The 21,842-nt window shown below is 42.3% G+C and overlaps 1 protein-coding gene and 1 long non-coding RNA gene across 8 annotated transcripts in view; one reads left to right on the top strand and one right to left on the bottom strand.

Moving 5' to 3' along the window:
• The window catches only part of CAPRIN1 (cell cycle associated protein 1), an 80,890-nt gene extending 74,180 nt beyond the window's left edge, over positions 1-6,710 (bottom strand). For 2 of the 5 annotated variants that reach the window (XM_037900007.2, XM_037900008.2), the window contains exons 1-2: positions 6,430-6,588; positions 5,896-6,101 (exon numbers count right to left, since the gene is read on the bottom strand). In XM_037900007.2, coding sequence (XP_037755935.1) covers positions 5,896-6,099 — 204 coding nt within the window. In that variant the 5' untranslated portion in view covers positions 6,100-6,101; positions 6,430-6,588. Of the gene's footprint in view, positions 1-5,895; positions 6,102-6,238 lie in introns of all 5 variants that reach the window. The other 3 variants (XM_007067962.4, XM_037900006.2, XM_043548733.1) reach the window with 3 other exon arrangements.
• LOC119566525 overlaps positions 5,249-21,842 on the top strand; it is a 54,267-nt gene continuing 37,673 nt past the window's right edge. For all 3 annotated transcript variants that reach the window (XR_006291559.1, XR_006291558.1, XR_006291560.1), the window contains exons 1-2: positions 5,249-5,891; positions 20,547-20,624. This is a non-coding gene — a long non-coding RNA (uncharacterized LOC119566525). The remainder of the gene's footprint in view (positions 5,892-20,546; positions 20,625-21,842) is intronic.

Below are 21,842 nucleotides of genomic sequence, written 5' to 3'. Positions count from 1 at the left end.
TTGAGTTTCATGTTAGATGACATTTCTTTTGAGTATGTTTCCTTAAAAAAAAACAAATGCAGGGACGGGGCCCACCACTTTGAACGTGTGTTGTGCAGTGTAACAACACTGCTGACTGATACTGTCCTAAGACAGGTTTCAGAGTAGCAGCCGTGTTAGTCTGTATTCGCAAAAAGAAAAGGAGTACTTGTGGCACCTTAGAGGGTCTAACAAATTTATTTGAGCATAAGCTAATATATGCATTTCCACTGCATGCATCCGATAAGTGAGCTGTAACTCACAAAACCTTATGCTCAAGTAAATGTGTTAGTCTCCAAGGTGCCACAAGTACTCCTTTTCTTTTTGTCCTAAGACAGGCCATGCTGGATACCAACAAAAGAAAGTAACTTGGAAAAAAGAGACAATAATCTCAGGACTGATTTAGTGCTATCCCACAAGGAAATAGGAAGACAGTCCTCCTGACAGAACATGCAACTGCTTCACCAAAGCTACATGGAGATCAGTGTATCGGTGAGAAGAGCCTTTGATCACCAGAGGGGCCTTAAACCTAGCAACAATGGTTGCTTCCATAAGACCTCTTCAGAAGAAACTTATCACAATGCCCTAGTATAGACTGATTGTTAGTCAGATCTTTCATGCAGAAAGTCTAGCACATCTATCAAAAAGTGGAAGCAGAGAGACAAATACTATCTAAAAAATTAGGTCAATCTGAAATACCCAATTGATGTATTCCAATGGAAATGCCTATGTTACTGAGGATGGTAGAACCATCCATGAAATATATATTGGCAAACGTCACTAAGATATTTAGACTCATATCTATGGTTTGGCTACAAGACAAAGATGCAGCAATTTAACTTAAATCTGTTTTAAAATTAGTGCTAACTCTGGGATGGCCACCTATTTTAGTTTAAACCGTTTCCCAATAGACTTCATCCAAGCCAAATCAAGGCTGGTTTAAATCAAAAGGAATGTCCACGTAGCTGTTTGCACTGGAGTTACCAAACTGGTTTAAAACCTACACTTGTTGTTAAACTGGTACAGCCTTCTCACATATTCATATTTATCAGTTTACAGAATATGGTTTTAATACAGTATCTTTCATATTTTTAAGCATTCTAAAGCTTCATAAGACAATGGCAGAGTTAGCACAGCACATGAAGTTTGGTTGTGTATGGTATTATAGGTGAACTGAAAGGGAAGAAAAAGAAAAGGAGTACTTGTGGCACCTTAGAGACTAACAAATTTATTTGAGCATAAGCTTTCGTGAGTTACAGCTCAACTGGTGCATGTGTTTCTCTCCTGCCCCCAGGTTGTAAAATGGAGACAATGTTTGCTCTTACCCCCACCCCGAGAAAAAAGCTTCTGTATTAAAACACAACAGAAATTGAGATTTGGGTCTAGCTTGCTTTTCCTGGAAGACTATGAGTAATTACAGAACTAGTAGGATTTTAACATCACACATCATGCAAGTGAAGTTGAAAGAGGTTTAAGTGATTTTTATTCAGACTGTTTAAAACTTTTTTAAACACCTACTTAATTCAACTCATAAGTAGATGGAAGAAAAGACTTTGGACAATAGAACATCCCTTGAATTAGGACCTAAGGAAGCTCTTAACACGTAAGAGACCTTCAAGCAGTCCAAAAACAAGATTCAGCATTCCTGATCTTTCTAAAAGGTAAAACACATCCTCAGGCTTTCTTTATACATCTAAAAGAGAAGAAACTGGGTTACTGTCATCCCCCTTTAAACATGTACCACTTTGGCTCTTTGGAACTTTTAACACTTTAGTTCTGAAGCAAACTGAAAACAAGAAGAATGAAATATAACTAGCAATTTAGTATAAACACCTGTAATTACTATGGTTTCTAGCTTGAATTATTTTCAGCATATTTTGATTACTGTATTGTAATTCCAAAATTATTACTACTTGAGTTTAGCAATATCATTTTACTCTTACAGAGCCAGCTAATGAAAGTTACCAATTTATTTGAGCATAAGCTTTCGTGAGCTATAGCTCACTTCATCAGATGCATACTGTGGAAAGTACAGAAGATCCAGGTTTTCTCCCCACCCTGGATTTGTGCTGGAAATAGCCCAACTTGATTATCATACACATTGTAAGGAGCGTGATCATTTTAGATAAGCTATTACCAGCAGGAGAGTGGGGTGGGGGCAGAGAAAACATTTTGTAGTGGTAAACACCCATTTTTTCATGGTTTGTGTGTATAAAAAGATCTTCTGTACTTTCCACAGTATGCATCTGATGAAGGGAGCTGTAGCTCACGAAAGCTTATGCTCAAATAAATTGGTTAGTCTCTAAGGTGCCACAAGTACTCCTTTTCTTTTTGCAAATACAGACTAATACGGCTGTTACTCTGAAACCAGCTAATGAAAGTGTGAAACTAAAAAGACTTCTGAGTCAAGATGTGGCATTTCTGATTTCTACAGCAAAAGTGTATTTTATTAGACCACAAGCCACACTTACCATTTAAGATTTAAATATCTAAAATATGTCCTAACTAATTGCACAGGTCACCAAATCAACAGTATTTTTACTTTGTTCCTAGCTAATAAACATTCAAAACTTAACTCAATTGTCCTTCTAGATGAACACCTGCAAACTCCTTTAGTGAAAGCATTTAATCTTTCACATTATCAGATGTTTTCACATTTAACATTTTTCATCCACTTGACTCTAGACTGTGGAATTTCTGATCTTACCCTTTATATGCAAAACATCTTCAGAAATTTAGAAGATTAAAAAATGTAGTTGTATGAATACTGCATTTAAGAAACAGCATGTGATCACAAACAATACATAAGCACAAATAAACACTGCGAATGCAGTCTCTGCATGGCTAAGTAATCAGAAGTAAGGAAATGACAATCTTCAAAACTTAATATTCTCTGAACACCTTTGATTTATTCTTTTTAAAGACAAGAAAAAAATCCATAGTTTAACAATTTGGCTTGACACATCCAAGAACCATTTATCCTATGCACATTATGAGGTCTGCAGCAAGTCTTCAGAGTTGTGCAGGAGCGCTTGTCCCCTTCACGCACTCATCACTGTGCACAGTGCTAAGCTAGCTATGCACATACAACCTGACCTTAACTGCACACTTTGTGTGCAACAAAAAAAAAACAAAATATAGTACACAATTTCTCAACTCAAAAGCAATTCAAACCACAACCACTCAAAGGTTCTTCTCTGTGAGGGAAGTTTCCTTGCCAAGTTTCGTAAAGTTATAGTGAAATGCTCAAGACACCTTAATTTAGCAGTTACTACTGCTCTCCGTATATTATAACAGGTATGGGGAACTAACAGAGACTAAGGGATTCACAAGCTAAAATGTCCCAAATTGCATGCATTTGTATCAGAATTCTGAGGTCTTCTACTTATAACTTTCTAGTTTAAGATACTTTCCATAGAACTTTACCAGAAAGTCCATTAAAAAGGTGGTTCTCAACCAGGGATACGTGTACCGCTGGGGGTATGCAGTGGTCTTCCAGGGGGGTACATCAGCTCATCTAGATATTTGCCTAGTTTTACAACAGGCTACCTAAGCACTAGCAAAGTCAGTACAAACTAAAATTTCATAAAATGACTTTTAAACTGCTCTACACACTATACACTGAAATATAAGTACAATATTTATATTCCAGTTGATTTTATAATTATATGGTAAAAATGAGAAAGTAAACAATTTTTCAGTTATACTGTATGTGATACTTTTGTATTTTTATGTCTGATTTTGTACGCAAGTAGATTTTAAGCAAGGTGAAACTTGGGGGTATGTGAGACAAATCAGACTTCTGAAAGGGGTACAATAGTCTGGAAAGGTTGAGAACAACTGCATTAAAAGACGAACACTAAAGGCATTTGTTAAAATGTAAGTTATGAAGTTTCTTTAAAACTTCAGAAACTGCTGCATACAGACAACAGGTAAAAGTGACCAAAGGCAGAAAGGCTGTACTTGTGCAGTTTTTGCTTGTTTTAGGGCAGAAGGTCTGAAGAGCTCTTCTCCCTACCTCCCTGCCCCCCTCCTAATTTTTAACTGAAAATTCAAGTTGTGTCCATCTTGGAAAACTAGCAGGTTTATCATATTGTTTCACTTCCTTGTTTTGTCTGAAGTTTTTTATTCAGACCATTTACAATTTACTTAATTCACTTAAAACACTTGGGGAAAGTTTTAAAGATTGATTGAAAATCTCCAAACCTTCAGTTAAAGACTAAGACTTTGTCTACACATAAGCTTGCACTGATTTAACTGTTTAATATCACACCTTTGCTTATACAAGTATAAGTCTGTCTACAGGCAAAGTATGAGAGAACTCCCCTGCCACATTTTAAAGTCATACAGAAAGCCTTCCCTCTCTCTTTAAAATGACAACACTTAACATTCCTGCTATTTTTTAAAAGGAAAAAAAGCAGTGCACTCATGCATACAGGTGTAAAGTAAGCACAATTTCTGGCCCCTCTGCACGTCACCTTTACTGCCTTAATATAGTTAATTCATCCCAAACTAGACTACTCATATTTCAAATTTTGTTTTTAAATAAAAGTGAAACAGAAAATTTCATAACTGAATTCATGGTTTTTTTAACATTAAAAAAAAGCAGAATTAAGAGATTAACCTTGCTGCAGTTCAGAGTTTTTTGGTAGTATCCCAAGTTTTAACTTTCTCAAGTATATCACCAATATTTCTCAAGTATATCACCAAAACTCCAGAGCTTTTAATGGGGGCAATAACCATTCAAACTTGTCTTTGCTATTGTGTCCTATTACATTTACCCATTAAGCTCTGTAGAACCGGGCCACTTGTGTGGCAAGATCCATCTGACACAGCATCATGTACACAACTGGTACCATAGAAATGATAAGTAATCACAACACCCTCACTCTCCTTAGGCAACCCAGACCCTCTAAGATTAACTGATATTCCCACAAGAGACACCCCAAGAGTCAGGGCGAGTCCTGGAAATCCTGGAAGCCTTTGAGTCTTGGCTGTGTGACCCATACAGAGGAAGCCTCCAGGGGCTGGGAATCTCTGGCAGCGTGGCCGGCTGGCCCCGGCTTTGTGCTGCCAGTGCCTGCTCACACAATGCAGCTGCCTCGGAGAGGCTGAGACTGCCTCTCGCCGCCGCCATGTTAGCTTCTGCCTCCATGTGCACAGTCCGTGAGCCCCACAGACTGCAGATCCTATCGTCCCGCACCCACCCAGCTCTCTATCCCGGGGGAAAGGCCGCTACTCCATGGGGCGGTTACAAGCCCAATTCATCCCCCCGCAAAGGCTGAGCTCGCGAAGACCCCGGCCCACAGGAACAAAGGGGTGGGGGTGGGGACTGCGTTGTCTCAGCGACTGAGAGGACGAGAAAGGGGGCAGTGGCGGCTCCTCCTGCCTGTGTCCGAACCCAAACAGCCCCGTGAGTGGGACGCGCATCGCCCCGCACTGGGCTTTGCGAACAAAGGGCTGCGCGCTTCGGCCAGGCGGAGCAGGAAAGGAATGCCCCGGGCAAGGCGGGCGCTCTTCTGGAACCTTCGGGCGGGAGCCTCCGCCGGGCCCACACCGGGAACGCCCCGAGCAGGCCCGCGGCAACTCCCCGTGGACCAGGCCGGCCAGGTGCAGGAGCACCGAGACCCGGAACCTCGCTCCCCGCACAGCGGGGCACGGGCCGGCCAATCCCCGCTGTGGATGATGGGGAAAGGTGCTTCCACAGCCCCGGCGTGAGACAGGACGACAGGCCGCCGGGGAGAGGAAACTCCCGGGCGGGGAAGGGAACCTGGAGACCCAGAGGGAAAGAGGAGTCCGGGGAGGGCTGGAGCAGAGGAAGCCAGAACGCGGGAGGGGGTGGCCGGGCCCAGACCGGAGTGCGGGGAGATACGGTACCTTCTTCTTCTCCAGGTTGCGCAGCTTCTTGTCGATCACTCCCAGGATCTGCTTCATGGCCTCTGTCTGCACCGAGCTGGTGCTGCCGCCCGCAGCCACTACCGCCTGGGGGGGAACCGCTGCCGGGGCGGCCTCGCTACCCGCAGGCACTGGCCCCACTTTGCCGCTGCTACTCGCCATAGTGCTGTTGGTGGCCGAGGGCATCTCTACAGGCGAGAAATGGAGAGCGCGTTAAGGGGGATGGCTGGACGGGCCGCCGGAGGGGACACGCGGGAGGGCGGGCGCGCGCACCCACCAACCTTCCTGACCCACCCCACCCCCAGGACGAGCGTCAGAGCCGCACCTGCAGGCGCGCGCCCAACGATCTCGCAACCAAATCGATTCGGCTCTGTGCGCCTACGACGAGAGCGCTCTGGTATCACGTGACCAGCAGCCTCCTGGCGCCGCTCGTCCCCTATCCCGGTTCAACGGTCACTCACGGAAACCCTCCCGACCCTGTGTCTGGAACCCTTCGGCACCACCACCCCCCCTCACCGTGTGTGTGAGTGAGTGTCCCAAGGGGAGGGGCTCAGTGCGCTGCGTTCTCGCTTTTGGGAATGGCCGCCTCAGCCCACTCCGGCCCCGCCGCCTGCGCCGCTCTGCACCGAGCTACTAAAGGAAGAGACTGGGGCGCGCGCGCGCCTCAGACAGGCAGGGCCGGGTTGCGAGCGAGCGATGGGTCCTCGGCGGCGGGGTGTGTCCTCGTAGAACGCCTGAGCCAGTGACCGCTCTGCGTCCCATAGCGGGACGGGCTCAGGATTGCGGCGCGCCCCCATCGTGCATCCAACAATCCCCCTTCCAAATGCCAAGGCCTTTCCCGGACGAGTCGTTCAGGCGCGCGCTAGCCACTAAAACCTGGCACACAATGGAAAGAGCGGAGGGGCTCTTGGCAGGACCCCGCGGGAACGGGCCGGGCTTGTCGGGCAACGGGGAATCTCCCCTCTAGCGGCAGCCCAGCCGCGTCCCAATCCGGCCCGGGCAGCGGCCGCGTGGGCAGCTCCAGCCCCTTCTCCAGTGGGGACGGTTGCGTGGACCCCCCGGAGGCGGGGGAAGGGATCAGGGGCTCCGAGCCCCCTCAGGGCAAAGGGCTTCACTGCGGAAGCCCCTGCGCCGGCAGTGGGGGCCGCTCGGCTCCGCTGGCGGGCGGGGGGCGCGCCCGGTGGGCCGGGCAGTGGCTGCCGAGCCTGGGAGCGTTCTGGGGATGACCCGTGGCGTCACGCGCGCGGAGCATCGTCACCCGCGGTACCCGAGCGAGGCCGCCCGCAGCGCGCCTGTGGCCTGCTGTGGTTCCACACGAAGAAGCCCCATTGCCCGGACGGTACAGGACAGGGGCCCTTTGAGGACCGTCCCTGTGGGGTGGTTTGTGTCTGGTGCAGAGTCACCGTGAACTTCTGACCCGCAGACGTGTGGCTTGAAAGCTTAGTTTTTGCCTAATCAGCTAACGCTCAGTAGCTGCTCCTTGCTGGGTACGGCTCATAGGATGTTAGGTACCACGTAAGGAGCATCCCTGAAACAACAGGATGGGTGATCAACATCTCCAATGCGAGCCACCTGCTACATCCACTTTTGGGGGTTGAGATATAATACATGCATTGTTGGCACTGGCAAACAATTGCCTTTCTTTCCTTACCTGCCAGGTGTGGTGTTAAAGGTTCCAGTGTCTTTCTTGCAGGTATTGATGCCTGTCTAATACTTACATACATATTAAACTTTATATACATTTCTGACCTAGGACAGTATAATGAATCCAACCCCTTTCAGCTGTTGCTGGACTTTGATTTCAGTCCAGGTAACTGAAAGCCTATTACTTTATTTCTTTATCATTTGCGGGAATTAACAGTGAGACAATACCTGGCTTGTGTTGTACAAAGGCAAATTTGCATTCAAAAGGAGTGCTATACCTATTTTAAGGAGATACAAGTGTGACATCTGGAGACAACCGAAATGCCCCTGAATGTGGCAAACCAAGCTGGAAAGGCTTTGGCAATTATTCAGCTGCCCTTTTTTATAATATAAGGGAATGTTTTCCTTGGTATTTTAGGGGAGAAATGCCCCTTACATTTCTTGTGAATTTGATAATTAGCTAACTTGTGTTCCTATCCTTCTGTTGCTCATTTTACCTACTTTTAGCTCCATGCTTTCTGGCTTTTCTATAATCTCTGACAAATAATTTGCAATAGTTAATGTCCTTGCATATATGAAGTATCATTATTCAAAGTGCTGTACAGGTTGATGGTGCAAACTATATTTAGGAAGCAATTCATATAAGTGTAGCCACCTCCAAGATGAAACATAACTGTAGAACAGCAACATTACACAATAGTTTGATCTGGAAGTGAAGAATACCCTTTCTAGCTGACGTTACAAAGGAACATTTCCCATAGGGTAGCATTTGGGTGGTTGTTCATCTACACTGGAGGGTCTTTGTTGTGAATCCCTGCTGCTCATATACATGAGATTATTAAACTAGTGAGGAGACTGGGGGCCAATTTCAATTGTTGGATAGAAATAGAAATGTAGGACTGGAAGGGATCTTCATAGGTCATCTAGTCCAGTCCTCTGCACTGATGCAGGATTAAGTATTATCTAAACCATCCCTGAGAGGTGTTTGTCTAACCTGTTCTTAAAAACCTCCAATGATGGAGATTCCACAGTCTCCCTAGATAATTTGTTCTAGTGCTTAACTATACTGACAGGAAGTTGTTCCTAATGTCTAAGCTAAATCTCCCTTGCTGCAATTTAAGACCATTACTTCTTGTCCCGTCCTTAGTGGTTAAGGAGAAGAATTTATCACTCTCTTCTTTAAAACAACCTTTTACATACTTGAAGACTGTTATCATGTTGTGGGGAGGGGACTCTCAGTTTTATGTTTTCCAGTCTAAACAAGCCCAAATTTTCAATCTTTCCACAAAGGTCATGTTTTCTAGACCTTCAATAATTTTTGTTGCTCTCCTGTGGATTTTCTCCAGTTTGTCTACATCTTTCCTAAAATATGGCGTCCAGAACTGAACACAATACTCCAGTTGAGGCCTTATCAGAGTAGAATGGAAGAATTACTTCTCGTGTCGTGCTTATACCACTCCTACTAATACATCCCAGAATGATGTTTGCTTTTTTTTTGCAACAGTATTACATAGTTGACCCGTATTTCATTTGTGGTTATAGTGAACACTATAACCACCAGATCCTTTCCTGCAGAACTCCTTTCTACGAACTCATTTCCCATTTTGTATTTTTGCAATTGATTATTCCTTGCTAAGTGTAGTATTTTGTATTTGTCCTTATTGAATTTCGTCCTGTTTAACTAAGACCATTTCTCCAGTTTATCAAGATTATTTTGAATTCTACTCCTGCCCTCCAAAGCGCTTGCAACCGCTCCCAGCTTGGTATCATCAGCAAACTTCATATGTTCTATGCCATTATCCAAGTCATTTCTGAAGATACTGAACAGAACCAGACCCAGGACACATCCCTGAAGGATCCCACTTTATATACTCTTCCAGTTTGAATGTGAACCACTGCACTATATAACTACTCTGAGTACGATTTTCCATCTGGTTGTGTTCCCACCTTATAGTAGGTTCACCTAGGTTGTATTTCTCTAGTTTGTTTATGAGACGGTCATATATCAAAAGCCTTACTAAAGCTCAGATATATGATATCTATTGCTTCCCCCCATCCACAAGGTTTGTTACCCTGTCACTTAGTATAATGACTCAACCACTCCCAGTCTCTATTCAAGCCTAAGTTAACTGTATCCAATTTGCAAATTAATTCCAATTCAGCAGTCTCTCGTTGGAGTCTGTTTTCAAAGTTTTTTTGTTGAAGGAAACTCACTTTGAGATCAGAAAGCGAGTGACCAGAGAGACTGAAGTGTTCTCCTACTGGTTTATGAATGTTATAATTCTTGACATCTGATTTGTGTCCATTTATTCTTTTACGTCGAGGCTGTCCAGTTTGCCCAATGTACATGGCAGAGGGGCATTTGGGTTGAACCACACCTTCAGCAATATGAACACAGCACAATATCTGCTAAAAAAGAAGAAGATCCAGTGAAATCTACAGCTGCTAGCTTTCACTCAGATTCACATTTTTAAAGCAGACCAAGTTTCAATAGCTGTATTTCTTAATGCTGATCAGACACTTCTGTAAAATTATGAATCATTTTGTTCTTCTTTTAGTTTCCTATTCCCAAGCAAATTTGCCCCAGGGAGAAAAATTCCTGTTCTATTTAAACCTACAGGCTGACTAAGTTTTCATAATAAAATTAAATTCAAACAAAATAAACCTTTCCCTTGAATAAGAATTAAAAAGCTCAAAGGAGTTCTTGTCTGAATAAACTGAAATTACAGGTTTTGTGACATAAGTGTTAAACATTAATGTGTCAGCAGCAAAATCAATAAAATATTCATAAAGCTTTCTGTTGAAAAAGATCTGTGCATAACACACTGGTTGAGGAATCAGGTATTTGAGGTGTAAGACAGGTTTTCATACTCTACAGCAGAGGGTACGTTGTTGCAAAATTAACATAATATATAATCAATATAGCTCCTATTATATTGATTAAAGACTGTCCAAATAATGGATTTTACCACATAATTGTTAAAGGGAAATCATCAACAAGTGTATGTTCCTATGGGGTCTCACGGGACTGGTTTTTGGCCCCACAGTATTTAATATGTTATTAGTGATCTAGAAGAAAATACAAAATCATTGCCTATAATGACTTGTAGAATGATAAATAATTATGAGGACAAGGCACTTATAGAGAGTAATCTGGATCACTTTAAAAGTCGAGTGCAAACAAACAACATGCACTTTAGCACCAAATATGAAGTCCTACATCTAGGAACAAAATACGTAGGACATAGTTACAGGATGGGAGTGTGTATCCTAGAAAACTGTTTAAAAGACCTTAGGGATAGTGATGGGCAAACAAATTAACATGAATTCCCAATGTAATGTTAGGACCAAAAGTGTTAATGTGATCCTTGAATATATGAACAGGTCAGTATCAAGTAGGAACAGGCAGGCTATATTATCTCTATAAGGCAGTGGTGAGACTACTATTGGAATACTGTGGCCAGTTCAGGTTTCCACACTTCAGAAAGGATATTCAAAAATTGGGGAAAGCTCAGGGAAGAGCTACAAGAATGATTTGAGGACTGGAAAACATGCCTTACAGTCTCCTTAAGGAGCTCCAATCTAATTAGCTTATAAATGAGAGGGTGAAGAGGTGACTTCATCATGACTTATAAGTACCTGCAAAGGGCTCTTTAATCTAGCAAAGCCATAACAAGAGCCAATGGCTGGAAGTTGTAGCTTGACAAATTCAAACCAGAAATAAGGCTCAAAATGTTAACAGTAACGGCAATTAACCAACTTACCAGTATTGTCTTATTGTTTCCTTGTGCTTCTGTCATCTGTTTACTGTTGTCACCTGTCCCCTCTCATTTTATATTTACATTGTAAGCTCTTCAGGGGAAGGACTATCTTTCTGTTACTTGTACTTTCTTGTACTGTCTTGTACTACACCTAAACAAGTGGGGCCCTGATCCATCACTGATGCCCCTAGGCACTATCATAATGCTAAATAATTAATAAGCATCATCACCTGAAAACTTTGAATCATAACTGAATTGCTTTCTAAAATACATACTCTAGTTTAACTACTTTATGGAACTTGATACAGGAATTAGTGGATGAAATTCTACGGTCTGTGTTATACAGGTGGTCAGATTAAATTATCACACTTGTCACTTCTGGCCTTAAAATCTATAAATTTAGGTTCAAATGTTGATTTTCAGAGTCTTACAACTTAGCTAAATCTGAGTGAATTTTCACAAAGGCAGGAAAAGGCACCTGTCTGCCCCCAGCAGTATTTCCTTGCCAAATTTCAAATTCCTGCTCTAGGGTACAAAGGTGCTAGAGCTCTTCAAAATATGGGTGACATTGCCAAATCTGCTTATTTCTCCGTAACCTCATTTCCTGAAATGGCTGAACCATTTTCAGTGAAACTTTCCAAAAATTCAGTATGAGGCAAAGAGGAAAGCATGGAAAATTTCAGCCCAAAGTTTAGCAAAGGGGCTATTAGCAAAGGGACAATTATAAGCCAGGGCTTATAATGGAAAGCACAAGGCAACTGTACTATAGGGGTCACTATCCACTCTGTTTACAATACATATAAAATATTTACATTCTCTACATTCAAATAAACTATCTTACTTTTATGTGCTGGTATGTCTCCATTACATTCAGGCAGTAGCCATTCTTTGTCTTATGTTTCCAGACAGAAATGAGGATAGTGTGACACATCACACCATGCATGATGCCCTGATCCTTAGCTGTGTTCTGGCTGCTTTTTGTTTTTGCACAGGTGCTAAGCAGCCATAAACCCTCCAGATCAGACTCCTAGATGACTTCCACCACATAGGGGGATTTTCAGGTGGTGTGACTTCTCCATGCAGGATAATGGCAAGACTGAAAGGAGTGCATGGCTTAGACTTCTGGCACATACGTGATCCCTACCTGCTGTAATGGCCTCTTGAAGTTATTTACAATTGGTTAAGGTCAAAGTCCAGTGCAGAGCACCAAGGAAGGAGGGAGTCAAAATGGCTCCTTTATGCGTCCCACTCCCTCAGATGTCCAAGGATCTGGCCCCGTATGTTTATAAGTACCTCCAACTATCTGCTTAATGAGAAGTTAAATCTTTCTTCAAAGGCATTATATCACATTCATCATCCAAGTGGTTTCTCAGACATAGAATTGCCAAATGAAGTTGAACAGTTTTAACACAGGTTCAAAATTGTGCATGAGACACTCTTCCAATAGGGATGATCTTCAGAGATGTTTACACACCTATTAGTAAGTGTGGAAAGATTAGTGATAAATCTGACTTTAAATGACTGACTCCCCTCTCTCAAATGTATAGGACAGAACAGTCACCCAGTTTGAGCTAGTGACTGTAAGCAAGAGCTATTGTTTATTATTTTTTTAATTCAAAAACAAGATACATGCTATTCCAAACTGGAGAAATGTTCAGCTTATCTTGGAGGGGTCTGAATGGATGAGCACGGCCAAGTGCTTTGTAACTGGCACAATTTGGATACCATTAATTTTACTAATGTAATACTGATTTCATAATTACTTGGGACATAAAAGAGAGAGCAGATTAGATGATTTGGGTTTCTTTAGAAAGTTCCTGGTATATATAACTTTTGGCAAGGGGCTAGCTTGACCTGTTGCCTTGATCGCCACTCTTCGTTGAAGTACTTATGAGCACCTCCTATCTCCAGCTTAAAATGGCACAATCACTTTGTCAAACAGAAAATAATTAGTGCTGAGGTGTAAATCCCTGTGCACTGAGATGAACATATGCCTCTCTGAAGTCTAGCTCTTCTGGTTTTGTTTATACTGACCTGCTTATTTTAGGCTTATCTTATTTTTAAAGTTGCTGTCAGCTTTCCCACATGGTACAAAGTTTGAGTGAAAACCAGAACATACACCTAATGCCTCTCTCACAAAAATATTCTCAAACCAAAAATAACCGTGAGGGTGCTTAGTAAGCATATAGCCAAAAGAGCTAAGAGTTGCTGTATCAGTGAATCAACAGATGACAGGCTTTAACACCCCAAAAACAATCATTACATTATAACAAAATAATTTGAAAGTAAGGAAAACTCTCTTTCTTAGGGTTGTTTTATGTTGCCCCTTACATAGAATCTAAGCACTAATGGCTTGATTTTCAAAGGTTTTGAGTAATTACAGCTCCCATGGGAGTATGTAGGAATTGTGGTTGCCTAGCATCACTGGAAATCTGGCCATATCTAAATATTTTTTAAAGTAATGTGTGTGTGTGTGTGTGTGCACGCGCAACAGGAGATATATTGGTAACAGAGTTCACAGTTCAGCACAATAGACAAAATTATACATCCACCTGGATAAATGCAAGGTGAAAGCTCTCCCTCAAACAGGCATATCCTGGTTCCTAGTACTGAGGAAGACAAGAATGGGATAGTCTAGCAGCACTAGTGCTGCTGTCAGCATTAGCAGCCCCAGAGGGCTATGGTTCTGCCTTCACCCACCCTATGCAACAATAGAGTTGCTCTGAGGCCTGGGGAGTACTGGTGATTAGACTTGTTGAACAGGTGTAGCAAGGGGCACTTCCCAGCAAGCTCCCCACAGCATCCAGAATACATATGCCTTTGAAAGGCATAATGCCTCCAGCAAAGTCTGATCCTCTCTCTGTCTGCCACAGGCAGTTTACTTCTTTTAGGGGCATAAGTATCTTCCTCAGAGTGGAACAAGTCTGTTGACTAATGCAGGATCCTATTTTTTATAAAACACTTTAAATCAAGTGAATAAGTAACTGATCCACAAAAAGTGATCACAATAACCAGATGTTACCCTCCAAAGATTATAATGACAAATTCTACAACAATTATCTAATTAAAAGAGTCAAGCTAGCTACATTGCATTTTTAATTTTAATAACAGATTAGAGAGAGAAGTGACTGTCAGTATGAATATTGGTAACACAAAAAATGGTAGGATGTAATTTGTTGATTTAATAAAAACAAATTTCTTCCTAGAGTGAGATGTGAAAGTGTCCCTGTAACAGGCCCCATGAAGCCACTGGAGTTTAAGTTCCATGTTGTAGCAGCCCTTTGGTAAGAGACGCAGCTTGGAATGACAGTGGGATTTTAACCCTAGTCCTACATATCTAGCAGCAAGAGCTAAGGGGTATAGGGTTAAATGATCTGGATGATGGGATGGATTCCACCCTCAGCAAGTTCACGGATAACACTAAGCTGGGGGGAGAGGTTGATATGCTGGAGGATAGGATCCAGAATGACGTAGAGAAACTGGAGGATTGGACCAAAGAAATCTGATGAGGTTCAACAAGGACAAGTGCAGAGTCCTGCACTTAGGCCGGAAGAACCCCATGCACTGCTACAGGCTGGGGACCAACTGGCTAAGTGGCAGTTCTGCAGAAAAGGACCTGGGGATTACATTGGATGAGAAGCTGGATATGAGTCAGCAGTGTGCCCTTGTTGCCAAGAAGGCTAATGGCATATTGGGCTGCATTAGTAGGAGCATTGCAGCAGATTGAGGGAAGTGATTATTCCCCTCTATTTGGCACTGATGAGGCCACATCTAGAGTACTGCATCCAGTTTTGGGCTCCATACTACAGAAAGGATGTGGACAACTTGGAGAGAGTCCAGCAGAGGGCAACGAAAATGATTGGGGGGTGGGACACATGACTTTTGAGGAAAGGCTGAGGGAACTGGGCTTATTTAGTACGCAGAAGAGAAGAGTTAGGGGGGATTTGATAGCAGCCTTCAAAAGCCCTGGCTGGGGTGATTTAGTTGGGGTTGGTCATGCACTGAGCAGGGGATTGGACTAGATCAGTGTTTTTCAATCCATGGGTCATGACTCAGTATTGGGTCACAGCATGTAAGGCACTGGGTCCCCTTGCTCTGGTCAGCACCGCCAACCTGGACATTAAAAGTCCTGTCAGCGGTGCTGCCCAGCTAAGGCAGGCTAGTGCCTACCTTTTCTGACACTGCACTGTGCCCCAGAAGTGCCCAGCAGCTGTCCAGCTTCCAGGCAGGGGGACCATGGGGCTCTGTGCGCTGCGCCCGCCCCGAGCACTGGCTCCGCACTCCCATTGGCTGGGAACTGGCCAATTGGAACTGGGGGGGACAGTGCCTGCAGGTGAAAGTCACGCGGAGCTGCTTGTGCACCTCCACCCAGGTGCTGCTGGCCGCTTCCGCTGACAGCGAGCTGCTGGACATAAGTCCGTTCCCACGCCACAATCCCCTGCCCCAGTTCTGAGCCTCCCTAGACCTGGAACCCCTTCCTGTACTATGCTTATAGTTATGTTAATTGAAAGTCGAGTTCACACCAACCTAGCTCAATGAGGTTTTAACTCAGTGCATAACAAGGTCTCACCAAGCTTATAATGTTATTATTACAAATCATGTTTATTATGGTATTACCTAAGGGTCAACCAAGAGTGGGACCCCATTGTGGTAGGAACTGTACAAACACAGAATAGCAGACAGTTCCTGCCACAAAGAGTGTACAATCCATTATGAAACCGTTCACTCTTAGTTTGCAGTCTTCCCTTGCAACTGAGCTGAGTGCCAGAGTTATTTAGAAAGGTACAGCACTGAGGATCAAACTATATCCCCTATTATGGATCCTGTCTAGCGGGTGCAAAATGTGTTCCAGGGAAATACCCCTGATGTGCAGGGGTTTCCATCACTGGCAAGCATCTTGCAGAACAGTGCACTCCTTGACAGGCCTTGTCATAAAGGCATGCCTGGAGATGGTTTGGAGGACATGGGGGATGGCTGTTGCACTCCAGCTATTCTACAATGCGCAGTAGCCCCTAGGCAGTGATGTAAGGCCACTGTAATTTAGGGCAATGCTGGAGCTGCTCTATATTATGCTAAGGGCCAGGCAGGCACAGATTCCACAGGGGAAAAGGTGATATAATCTGACACAGCACTTCTCCCAGTCCCAATATTTAAGAGAGAAAAATTGCATCAAATTAACAGTTTCAACTACAATGAAACACACATTGCATCATAAATTTGCAAAGTATGTTTATGGCAAAAAAATATTAGGAATATGATACCTTGGAAAGGATCTTGTGTGATATTTTCATATTGTCGTGCTACAGACGAAGCTTTCCAGGTTGCTCCAGATTACTTTAAGAACAGGTTGGTGTTCAGGGTTATTATTATTTATTATGGTAGTATAGTAGCCTCCCCAACATGCTCAGTGCAGGCCAAACAGACAGGAAGACACAGTCCATACTAAACCGCAAATAGGAAAGAGAAATAAAACATTCAAGAAAAGTGTGTGGCTTTTTTTTAAAAACAGATAAAACAGGTTTGCAATGAATGTTTAAGTAGGTTTGTGAATAAAGTCTCAAGCCAATGTTCATGTGCAATGTATTAGTAATTCATAAAACAATAAGGGCATTTTGTCATTACTGTCTGTTGCGTGTTCTCTGCTTTAATCTTTGGTCTTGGAGCTGCCATATTCTAATAAATGGGTCACCTAGTTCTTTTTGAACTCTGCTTTCTGCTGTAAAGTGGAAATTAGCATTTTCTGCTACATACATGCAGGGCTGCTATAAGGATCTCAAATGGCTATTTTAGTCAATTTTCTTAAAGATTTTCTCCATTTGTTCACATTAACAACAGAATGGCAACATAAAATACCTACAGCTTATGCAAAAACAACTTCCTCCCAATAATAAATGTACTTACAAATTCTTTGATATGAGTGATCAGTGACCACTGATATTTGCAAACGTAAGTCTAAGATTAAAACTGCAATTAATTTGTTGGCCAAAATAAATGGAAGGTGTGTTTTTGTGTATGTTCTTAGATGCAAGATAAAGATATCAAATTCTACCTCTATGTTTTGTACAATGCCAACCAATCTATTGGTGGCCAATAAATAATTAATACAAAACATAAAATAACCTTTTAACCCAGAAGCATGAGTCATTGCTTGTGGGTGATTTATGTAACAGGAATGGCTTGAAATTATGACACAGAAAATATTTTATACCTCATCCACTAGAGGGCCCTGGAGAACTGTTCTGCAAAACCATTCAGGAAACCAAATCCCAGGCTGGATATTACAGCTAACGCAAGACTCAATTCAGGACCAGTACAGTGTGTTTTCTTCCTCGGACATGCAAATATGGTTGAACTGATGCATGGCCTTGAGGATATTCAACAAAAGGACATCAGAATAAACAACTGTATGCCAGATTGTAGGTTAGATTTGGCCAAAAAGATACAGTACTTGTGTGTGAATGTCTAATAGGAGCACAGAGACATCTCAGTTTTGGTTCATATAAAGGAAATGTGTAATTCCTATTTCCTAGTTAACACTTTCTTTAGCATTATTAAAAAGGCAGTCTCCTTCCATGCAGAGTGCAGGGAAGCTAGTATATTTAATAAGTGATTGGGGGGAGAAGGGGAAAATGTTCTTCATGAAGTTTCAAGTGCATTTTCAAACATCTGAGGCCTTAAGAGAAACTGCTCTGGCATATGCTGTTTGGGTCATTATGTGCTAAGCAGCAGTATATGGGACATGTTCAGAATCTTCCCATCATAAGATGAGGAAAATAAATTCCAGAGTACAAAAGACACAACAGCTGGAGTCAAAGCGCTGTACAGCTGTAGGCTGACCCAAGAGAGGTGCACAGAACAACTGTCCTGGTACTGAAAGTCATCAAACACTTTGCTTTCACACAATGTGGATGGCAAGTGTTAATTCTGAAACATTTTAGTTGTAAATGGTCTTTCTTACTGAGACTGTGAATGTCTCAACTTTCAGGTTTGTAACGGACATCTAATAACAGTCATCATCATTGCATTGGGAAGATGGGGAGTTTAAAGAGTTGAAATGTTCCCAAAGTTTCAAAAGGTTCATTTCCACTGTGGCACCAACTTTGCCAAGAAATGGCAGGGGGAAAATTTCATAGGCTCTGTACTACAAGGCATCCTGAGCCTCTGGGAAACAGATGGGGATGGCGTGAAACACAGAAAGCAAGGGCCAAATTCACTGCTGATATAAGTGAGTGCCACTTCATTGAATCAATAGACTTCCCTGGAATCATATGCATTTACACCAGCACACAATTTGGCCCTGAATCTTTCCCTATTATTATTTACTGGGAAAGTCATAGTGGCACAATAAATGACCCATCCCCGCCCCCACACATGTTGTATAATTTATGATAATGTTTCAGAATTCAGATTTTCTCTACCCATTTAACTTGCGTGAAGACTGTTTAATGACCTTCTGTATATAATAATGACCTCCTGTAAGCTGTGTATCTTGGAATCTGAGGACAGAGGTTATTTCAGGATGCAGTCGGTTAGTGAATGCATTCCCTTTTCCATGTTTGCCAAGTCATTGGAAGGTTAAGAATGTTTAGATCCAGCTAATATCTGAGGAAAAATTGCTGGAAAAGATTCATTCTGAGAAGGCACCTTCTCCCGCATCTTTCCTAAGTGGGTCCAAGGACAGGAAAATACACCACGTTGATTTTTGCAGAACTTCAGTATTTTCTGATTTAACCTACCATGAAGGACACTGGAGCAGGATGTCAGGTTCTATGAACCAGAAGAGGTACATGGCTATTTCTCTGATACTTCTTGCAGCCATACCAGGTGGCCTCATTAGCGCCTACTCAAGAGGACAAAATATGAAGAGTCTTGAAGTCAAAAGAATGGCTACAGGTTGAGACAAAATACTTTGCAGGGGAAAGTCCTAGGAACAACTAAATCAGGTTAAAACTTATGTTTGTTGTTCTTAAGTTAAGAATAAAGGAAAATCCTGGATACGGGTTGAGTTTTGAACACTAACCCTGTGTGTGTACTGTACTGAGAGCAGATAGGAAACTCAGTCCCTTCATAGACACCTTCAGGCAATATTGAACCTACAGAGGCCTGTCATTCTAGTCAACTTTGATACTCACCATCTTTGAAAAGCACCTTGAGATCTGCTGATGCAAAGTGCTACATAAGAGTTAGGTATTATTATAACTATCACTACTCCCTTTCATCACAGCACTGAAGCAACTTTTTAAAAGACACTGACAGTATAACCCCACAAATGTTAGCCTGTGTGATCCCTGTCTATGAAGTATGTATTTCTATCCCGGGACTGTGTCATTTTCCATAGCAGGTCTCATTGTCTATATCCGTAAGTCTACAAATGTGTCATTTTCTGTATTCTTTATTCTGTCACTCTAGACCTATATTTGGTTGGCAATTTTTTGCCTCCATAAATGATCAAGAGTCACCACAGGTAGGCACAAGAGAAGGGATGGCAGAGGAATGCTTTGTGAATCACATTTGAATAACAGAAGCCATGGTTCCTTTGCAAGAAGGTTGGACTAGCAATTTGTGCTGATAGATATCATCATTTTTCAAATGTGGTATTCGATTGTTTATTTATAAAAATAATGCTGCATCCATACAAGGAAAGTTGTTGGACCCATCAGTCAAAATCTCATTTGGGAGGAGAGCTAGAATATAATTAAATTTCTGTCCCAAGCATCTCTCTAGAAAGGTACCTGTTGATCTCAATAAAGATACTCCTGCAACCCCGCCAAGTATCCTGCTAAACAGACCAGAGGAAAACAGATGACAGATCCCTACATTTCCGTGCAATGAAAAGTAATGGGATCATTCCTGTTGAATTCATTCCAAAAGGACATAGGGGAGTAAGGGCAATGTCATTAATTAGCAACACTGCCTTCAGTTTAAATTGGCTCTTGATTTTGTAAACCTATTTTTAAAATTCTTTTCTGATTGTTTTCAATAAGCAAACGTATCTTTAAAACAAAGCCATCAATAGCTGCAAATATGAGTAATAGCATGACTTTTAAGAAAGGTACCATTTAAATACGTTCCTTGAAAGAGGCTGCTGATGTTCTGCTACTACGAAAACATTAATGATCACTCTAACCTTGTACCTGGTATTTTGTGCATAAAAGAGATAGACTGTCTTGCAGACTCAGCACTAGTAGCTTAACACATTTCCTTCCTTTGTTGTTTTTGTCATATTAGCTCAGAGTTTTGGGTGAAGGTGATCCAAGATTGCAGCAAGACCTGGTGTAAAGGAATGACCAGAATAAGAACATGTAAGTAAGTTGTTTTATGCCACTACTGCTGTGTGCTTCACATTGTCCTTCCCCTTTGAAGTACAGTTTCAGAAGGACCAGCTTTGTCTAAGAAGCTGATGGTAGCAACCTCATTAATAAAACAAGTAAAGAACTTTGGGAGAAATATTGCTTGCACGTTCACTAGCTGTCTTCTACTCCTTTATATGCATTTGTATGGTGGCCTCCAGGTGGCATCACTGCTTTGTTAACAAGAAACCCTTAGAAGGATCCTTTAGAAAATGTAGTATTTTATCAATTTGAATCTCTGATGTAGTAAAATGCATGCAGCTTTGGTTACCTGGTATAAGAGGATGAGGTGTAATAGAAGGAATATACTCAGAGCCAAAAGAGTGTGCCAGAAAAGAAACAAAGCATGGCGGAGGAAAGTGGAAATGACCAGTGGAAGGACAATACTTTACTTTCCCACTTTTGTAGGTGGACGGGGGAGAGGAGGCCCTGCTGTTGACACACCTCTTGTCCTGGCTTGTATGGAGGCTTCTTCACATTCAAGGTAGTCTGTGTGAAACCTAATCAATCAGTCATTTTGGTAAAAGAGAATGAGGCTTGATCCTGCAAACTCTTGATTATGCAAGCAGGCCCATAACCCACTGATTTAATACAATTTTACTTTGCCTTTACATAGCACTTGCAAAGGTGGGTCAGCATTATTAGCCTCCCTATTTTACGGACAGGGTAACTGATGTTCCCAAGGTTAAATAGCACCTCAGTGGCAGAGTCAGGACTAGAACCTGTTGTAGAATTCTGGCCCTACTGAAGTCCCTGACAAAGCTCCCAATGACTTCAACAGACCCAGGATTTTACCTGGATCTTTTGACTCTCAGCCCCATGTGCAGTCCACTAGACTGCAGCTGCTTGCCTGCCTCTCATGATTAAGTATTTGAAGGCTCAAGCTCTATAACTTCTCTCTTGGATAGATCATTCTGATGAGATTTGGTTGCCAATACATTTTATGTACATAGGAAACTGTGTTGGGGGAACAGCCTAACAAAATCCTAAAGGCCAGATTCACTCTCCTCACTCACATTAAATAGCACTTTACTGCACAAGTGGTCCCATTGATATCTCATTCACCATGAATAAGGTTATCAGTATCTGATACCAAATATATAAATACCTTCTGTCTGAACGGAAAATGAGCATGAAGCATGTTAACTCCTTCCCCTCCTCCTGCCTCCTTCAC

Source organism: Chelonia mydas, chromosome 6 (assembly GCF_015237465.2).
Source record: "Chelonia mydas isolate rCheMyd1 chromosome 6, rCheMyd1.pri.v2, whole genome shotgun sequence".
Lineage (NCBI taxonomy): Eukaryota > Metazoa > Chordata > Testudines > Cheloniidae > Chelonia > Chelonia mydas.
Note: the sequence above shows the minus strand (reverse complement) of the source record. Positions and strands in the feature narration are given on the sequence as shown.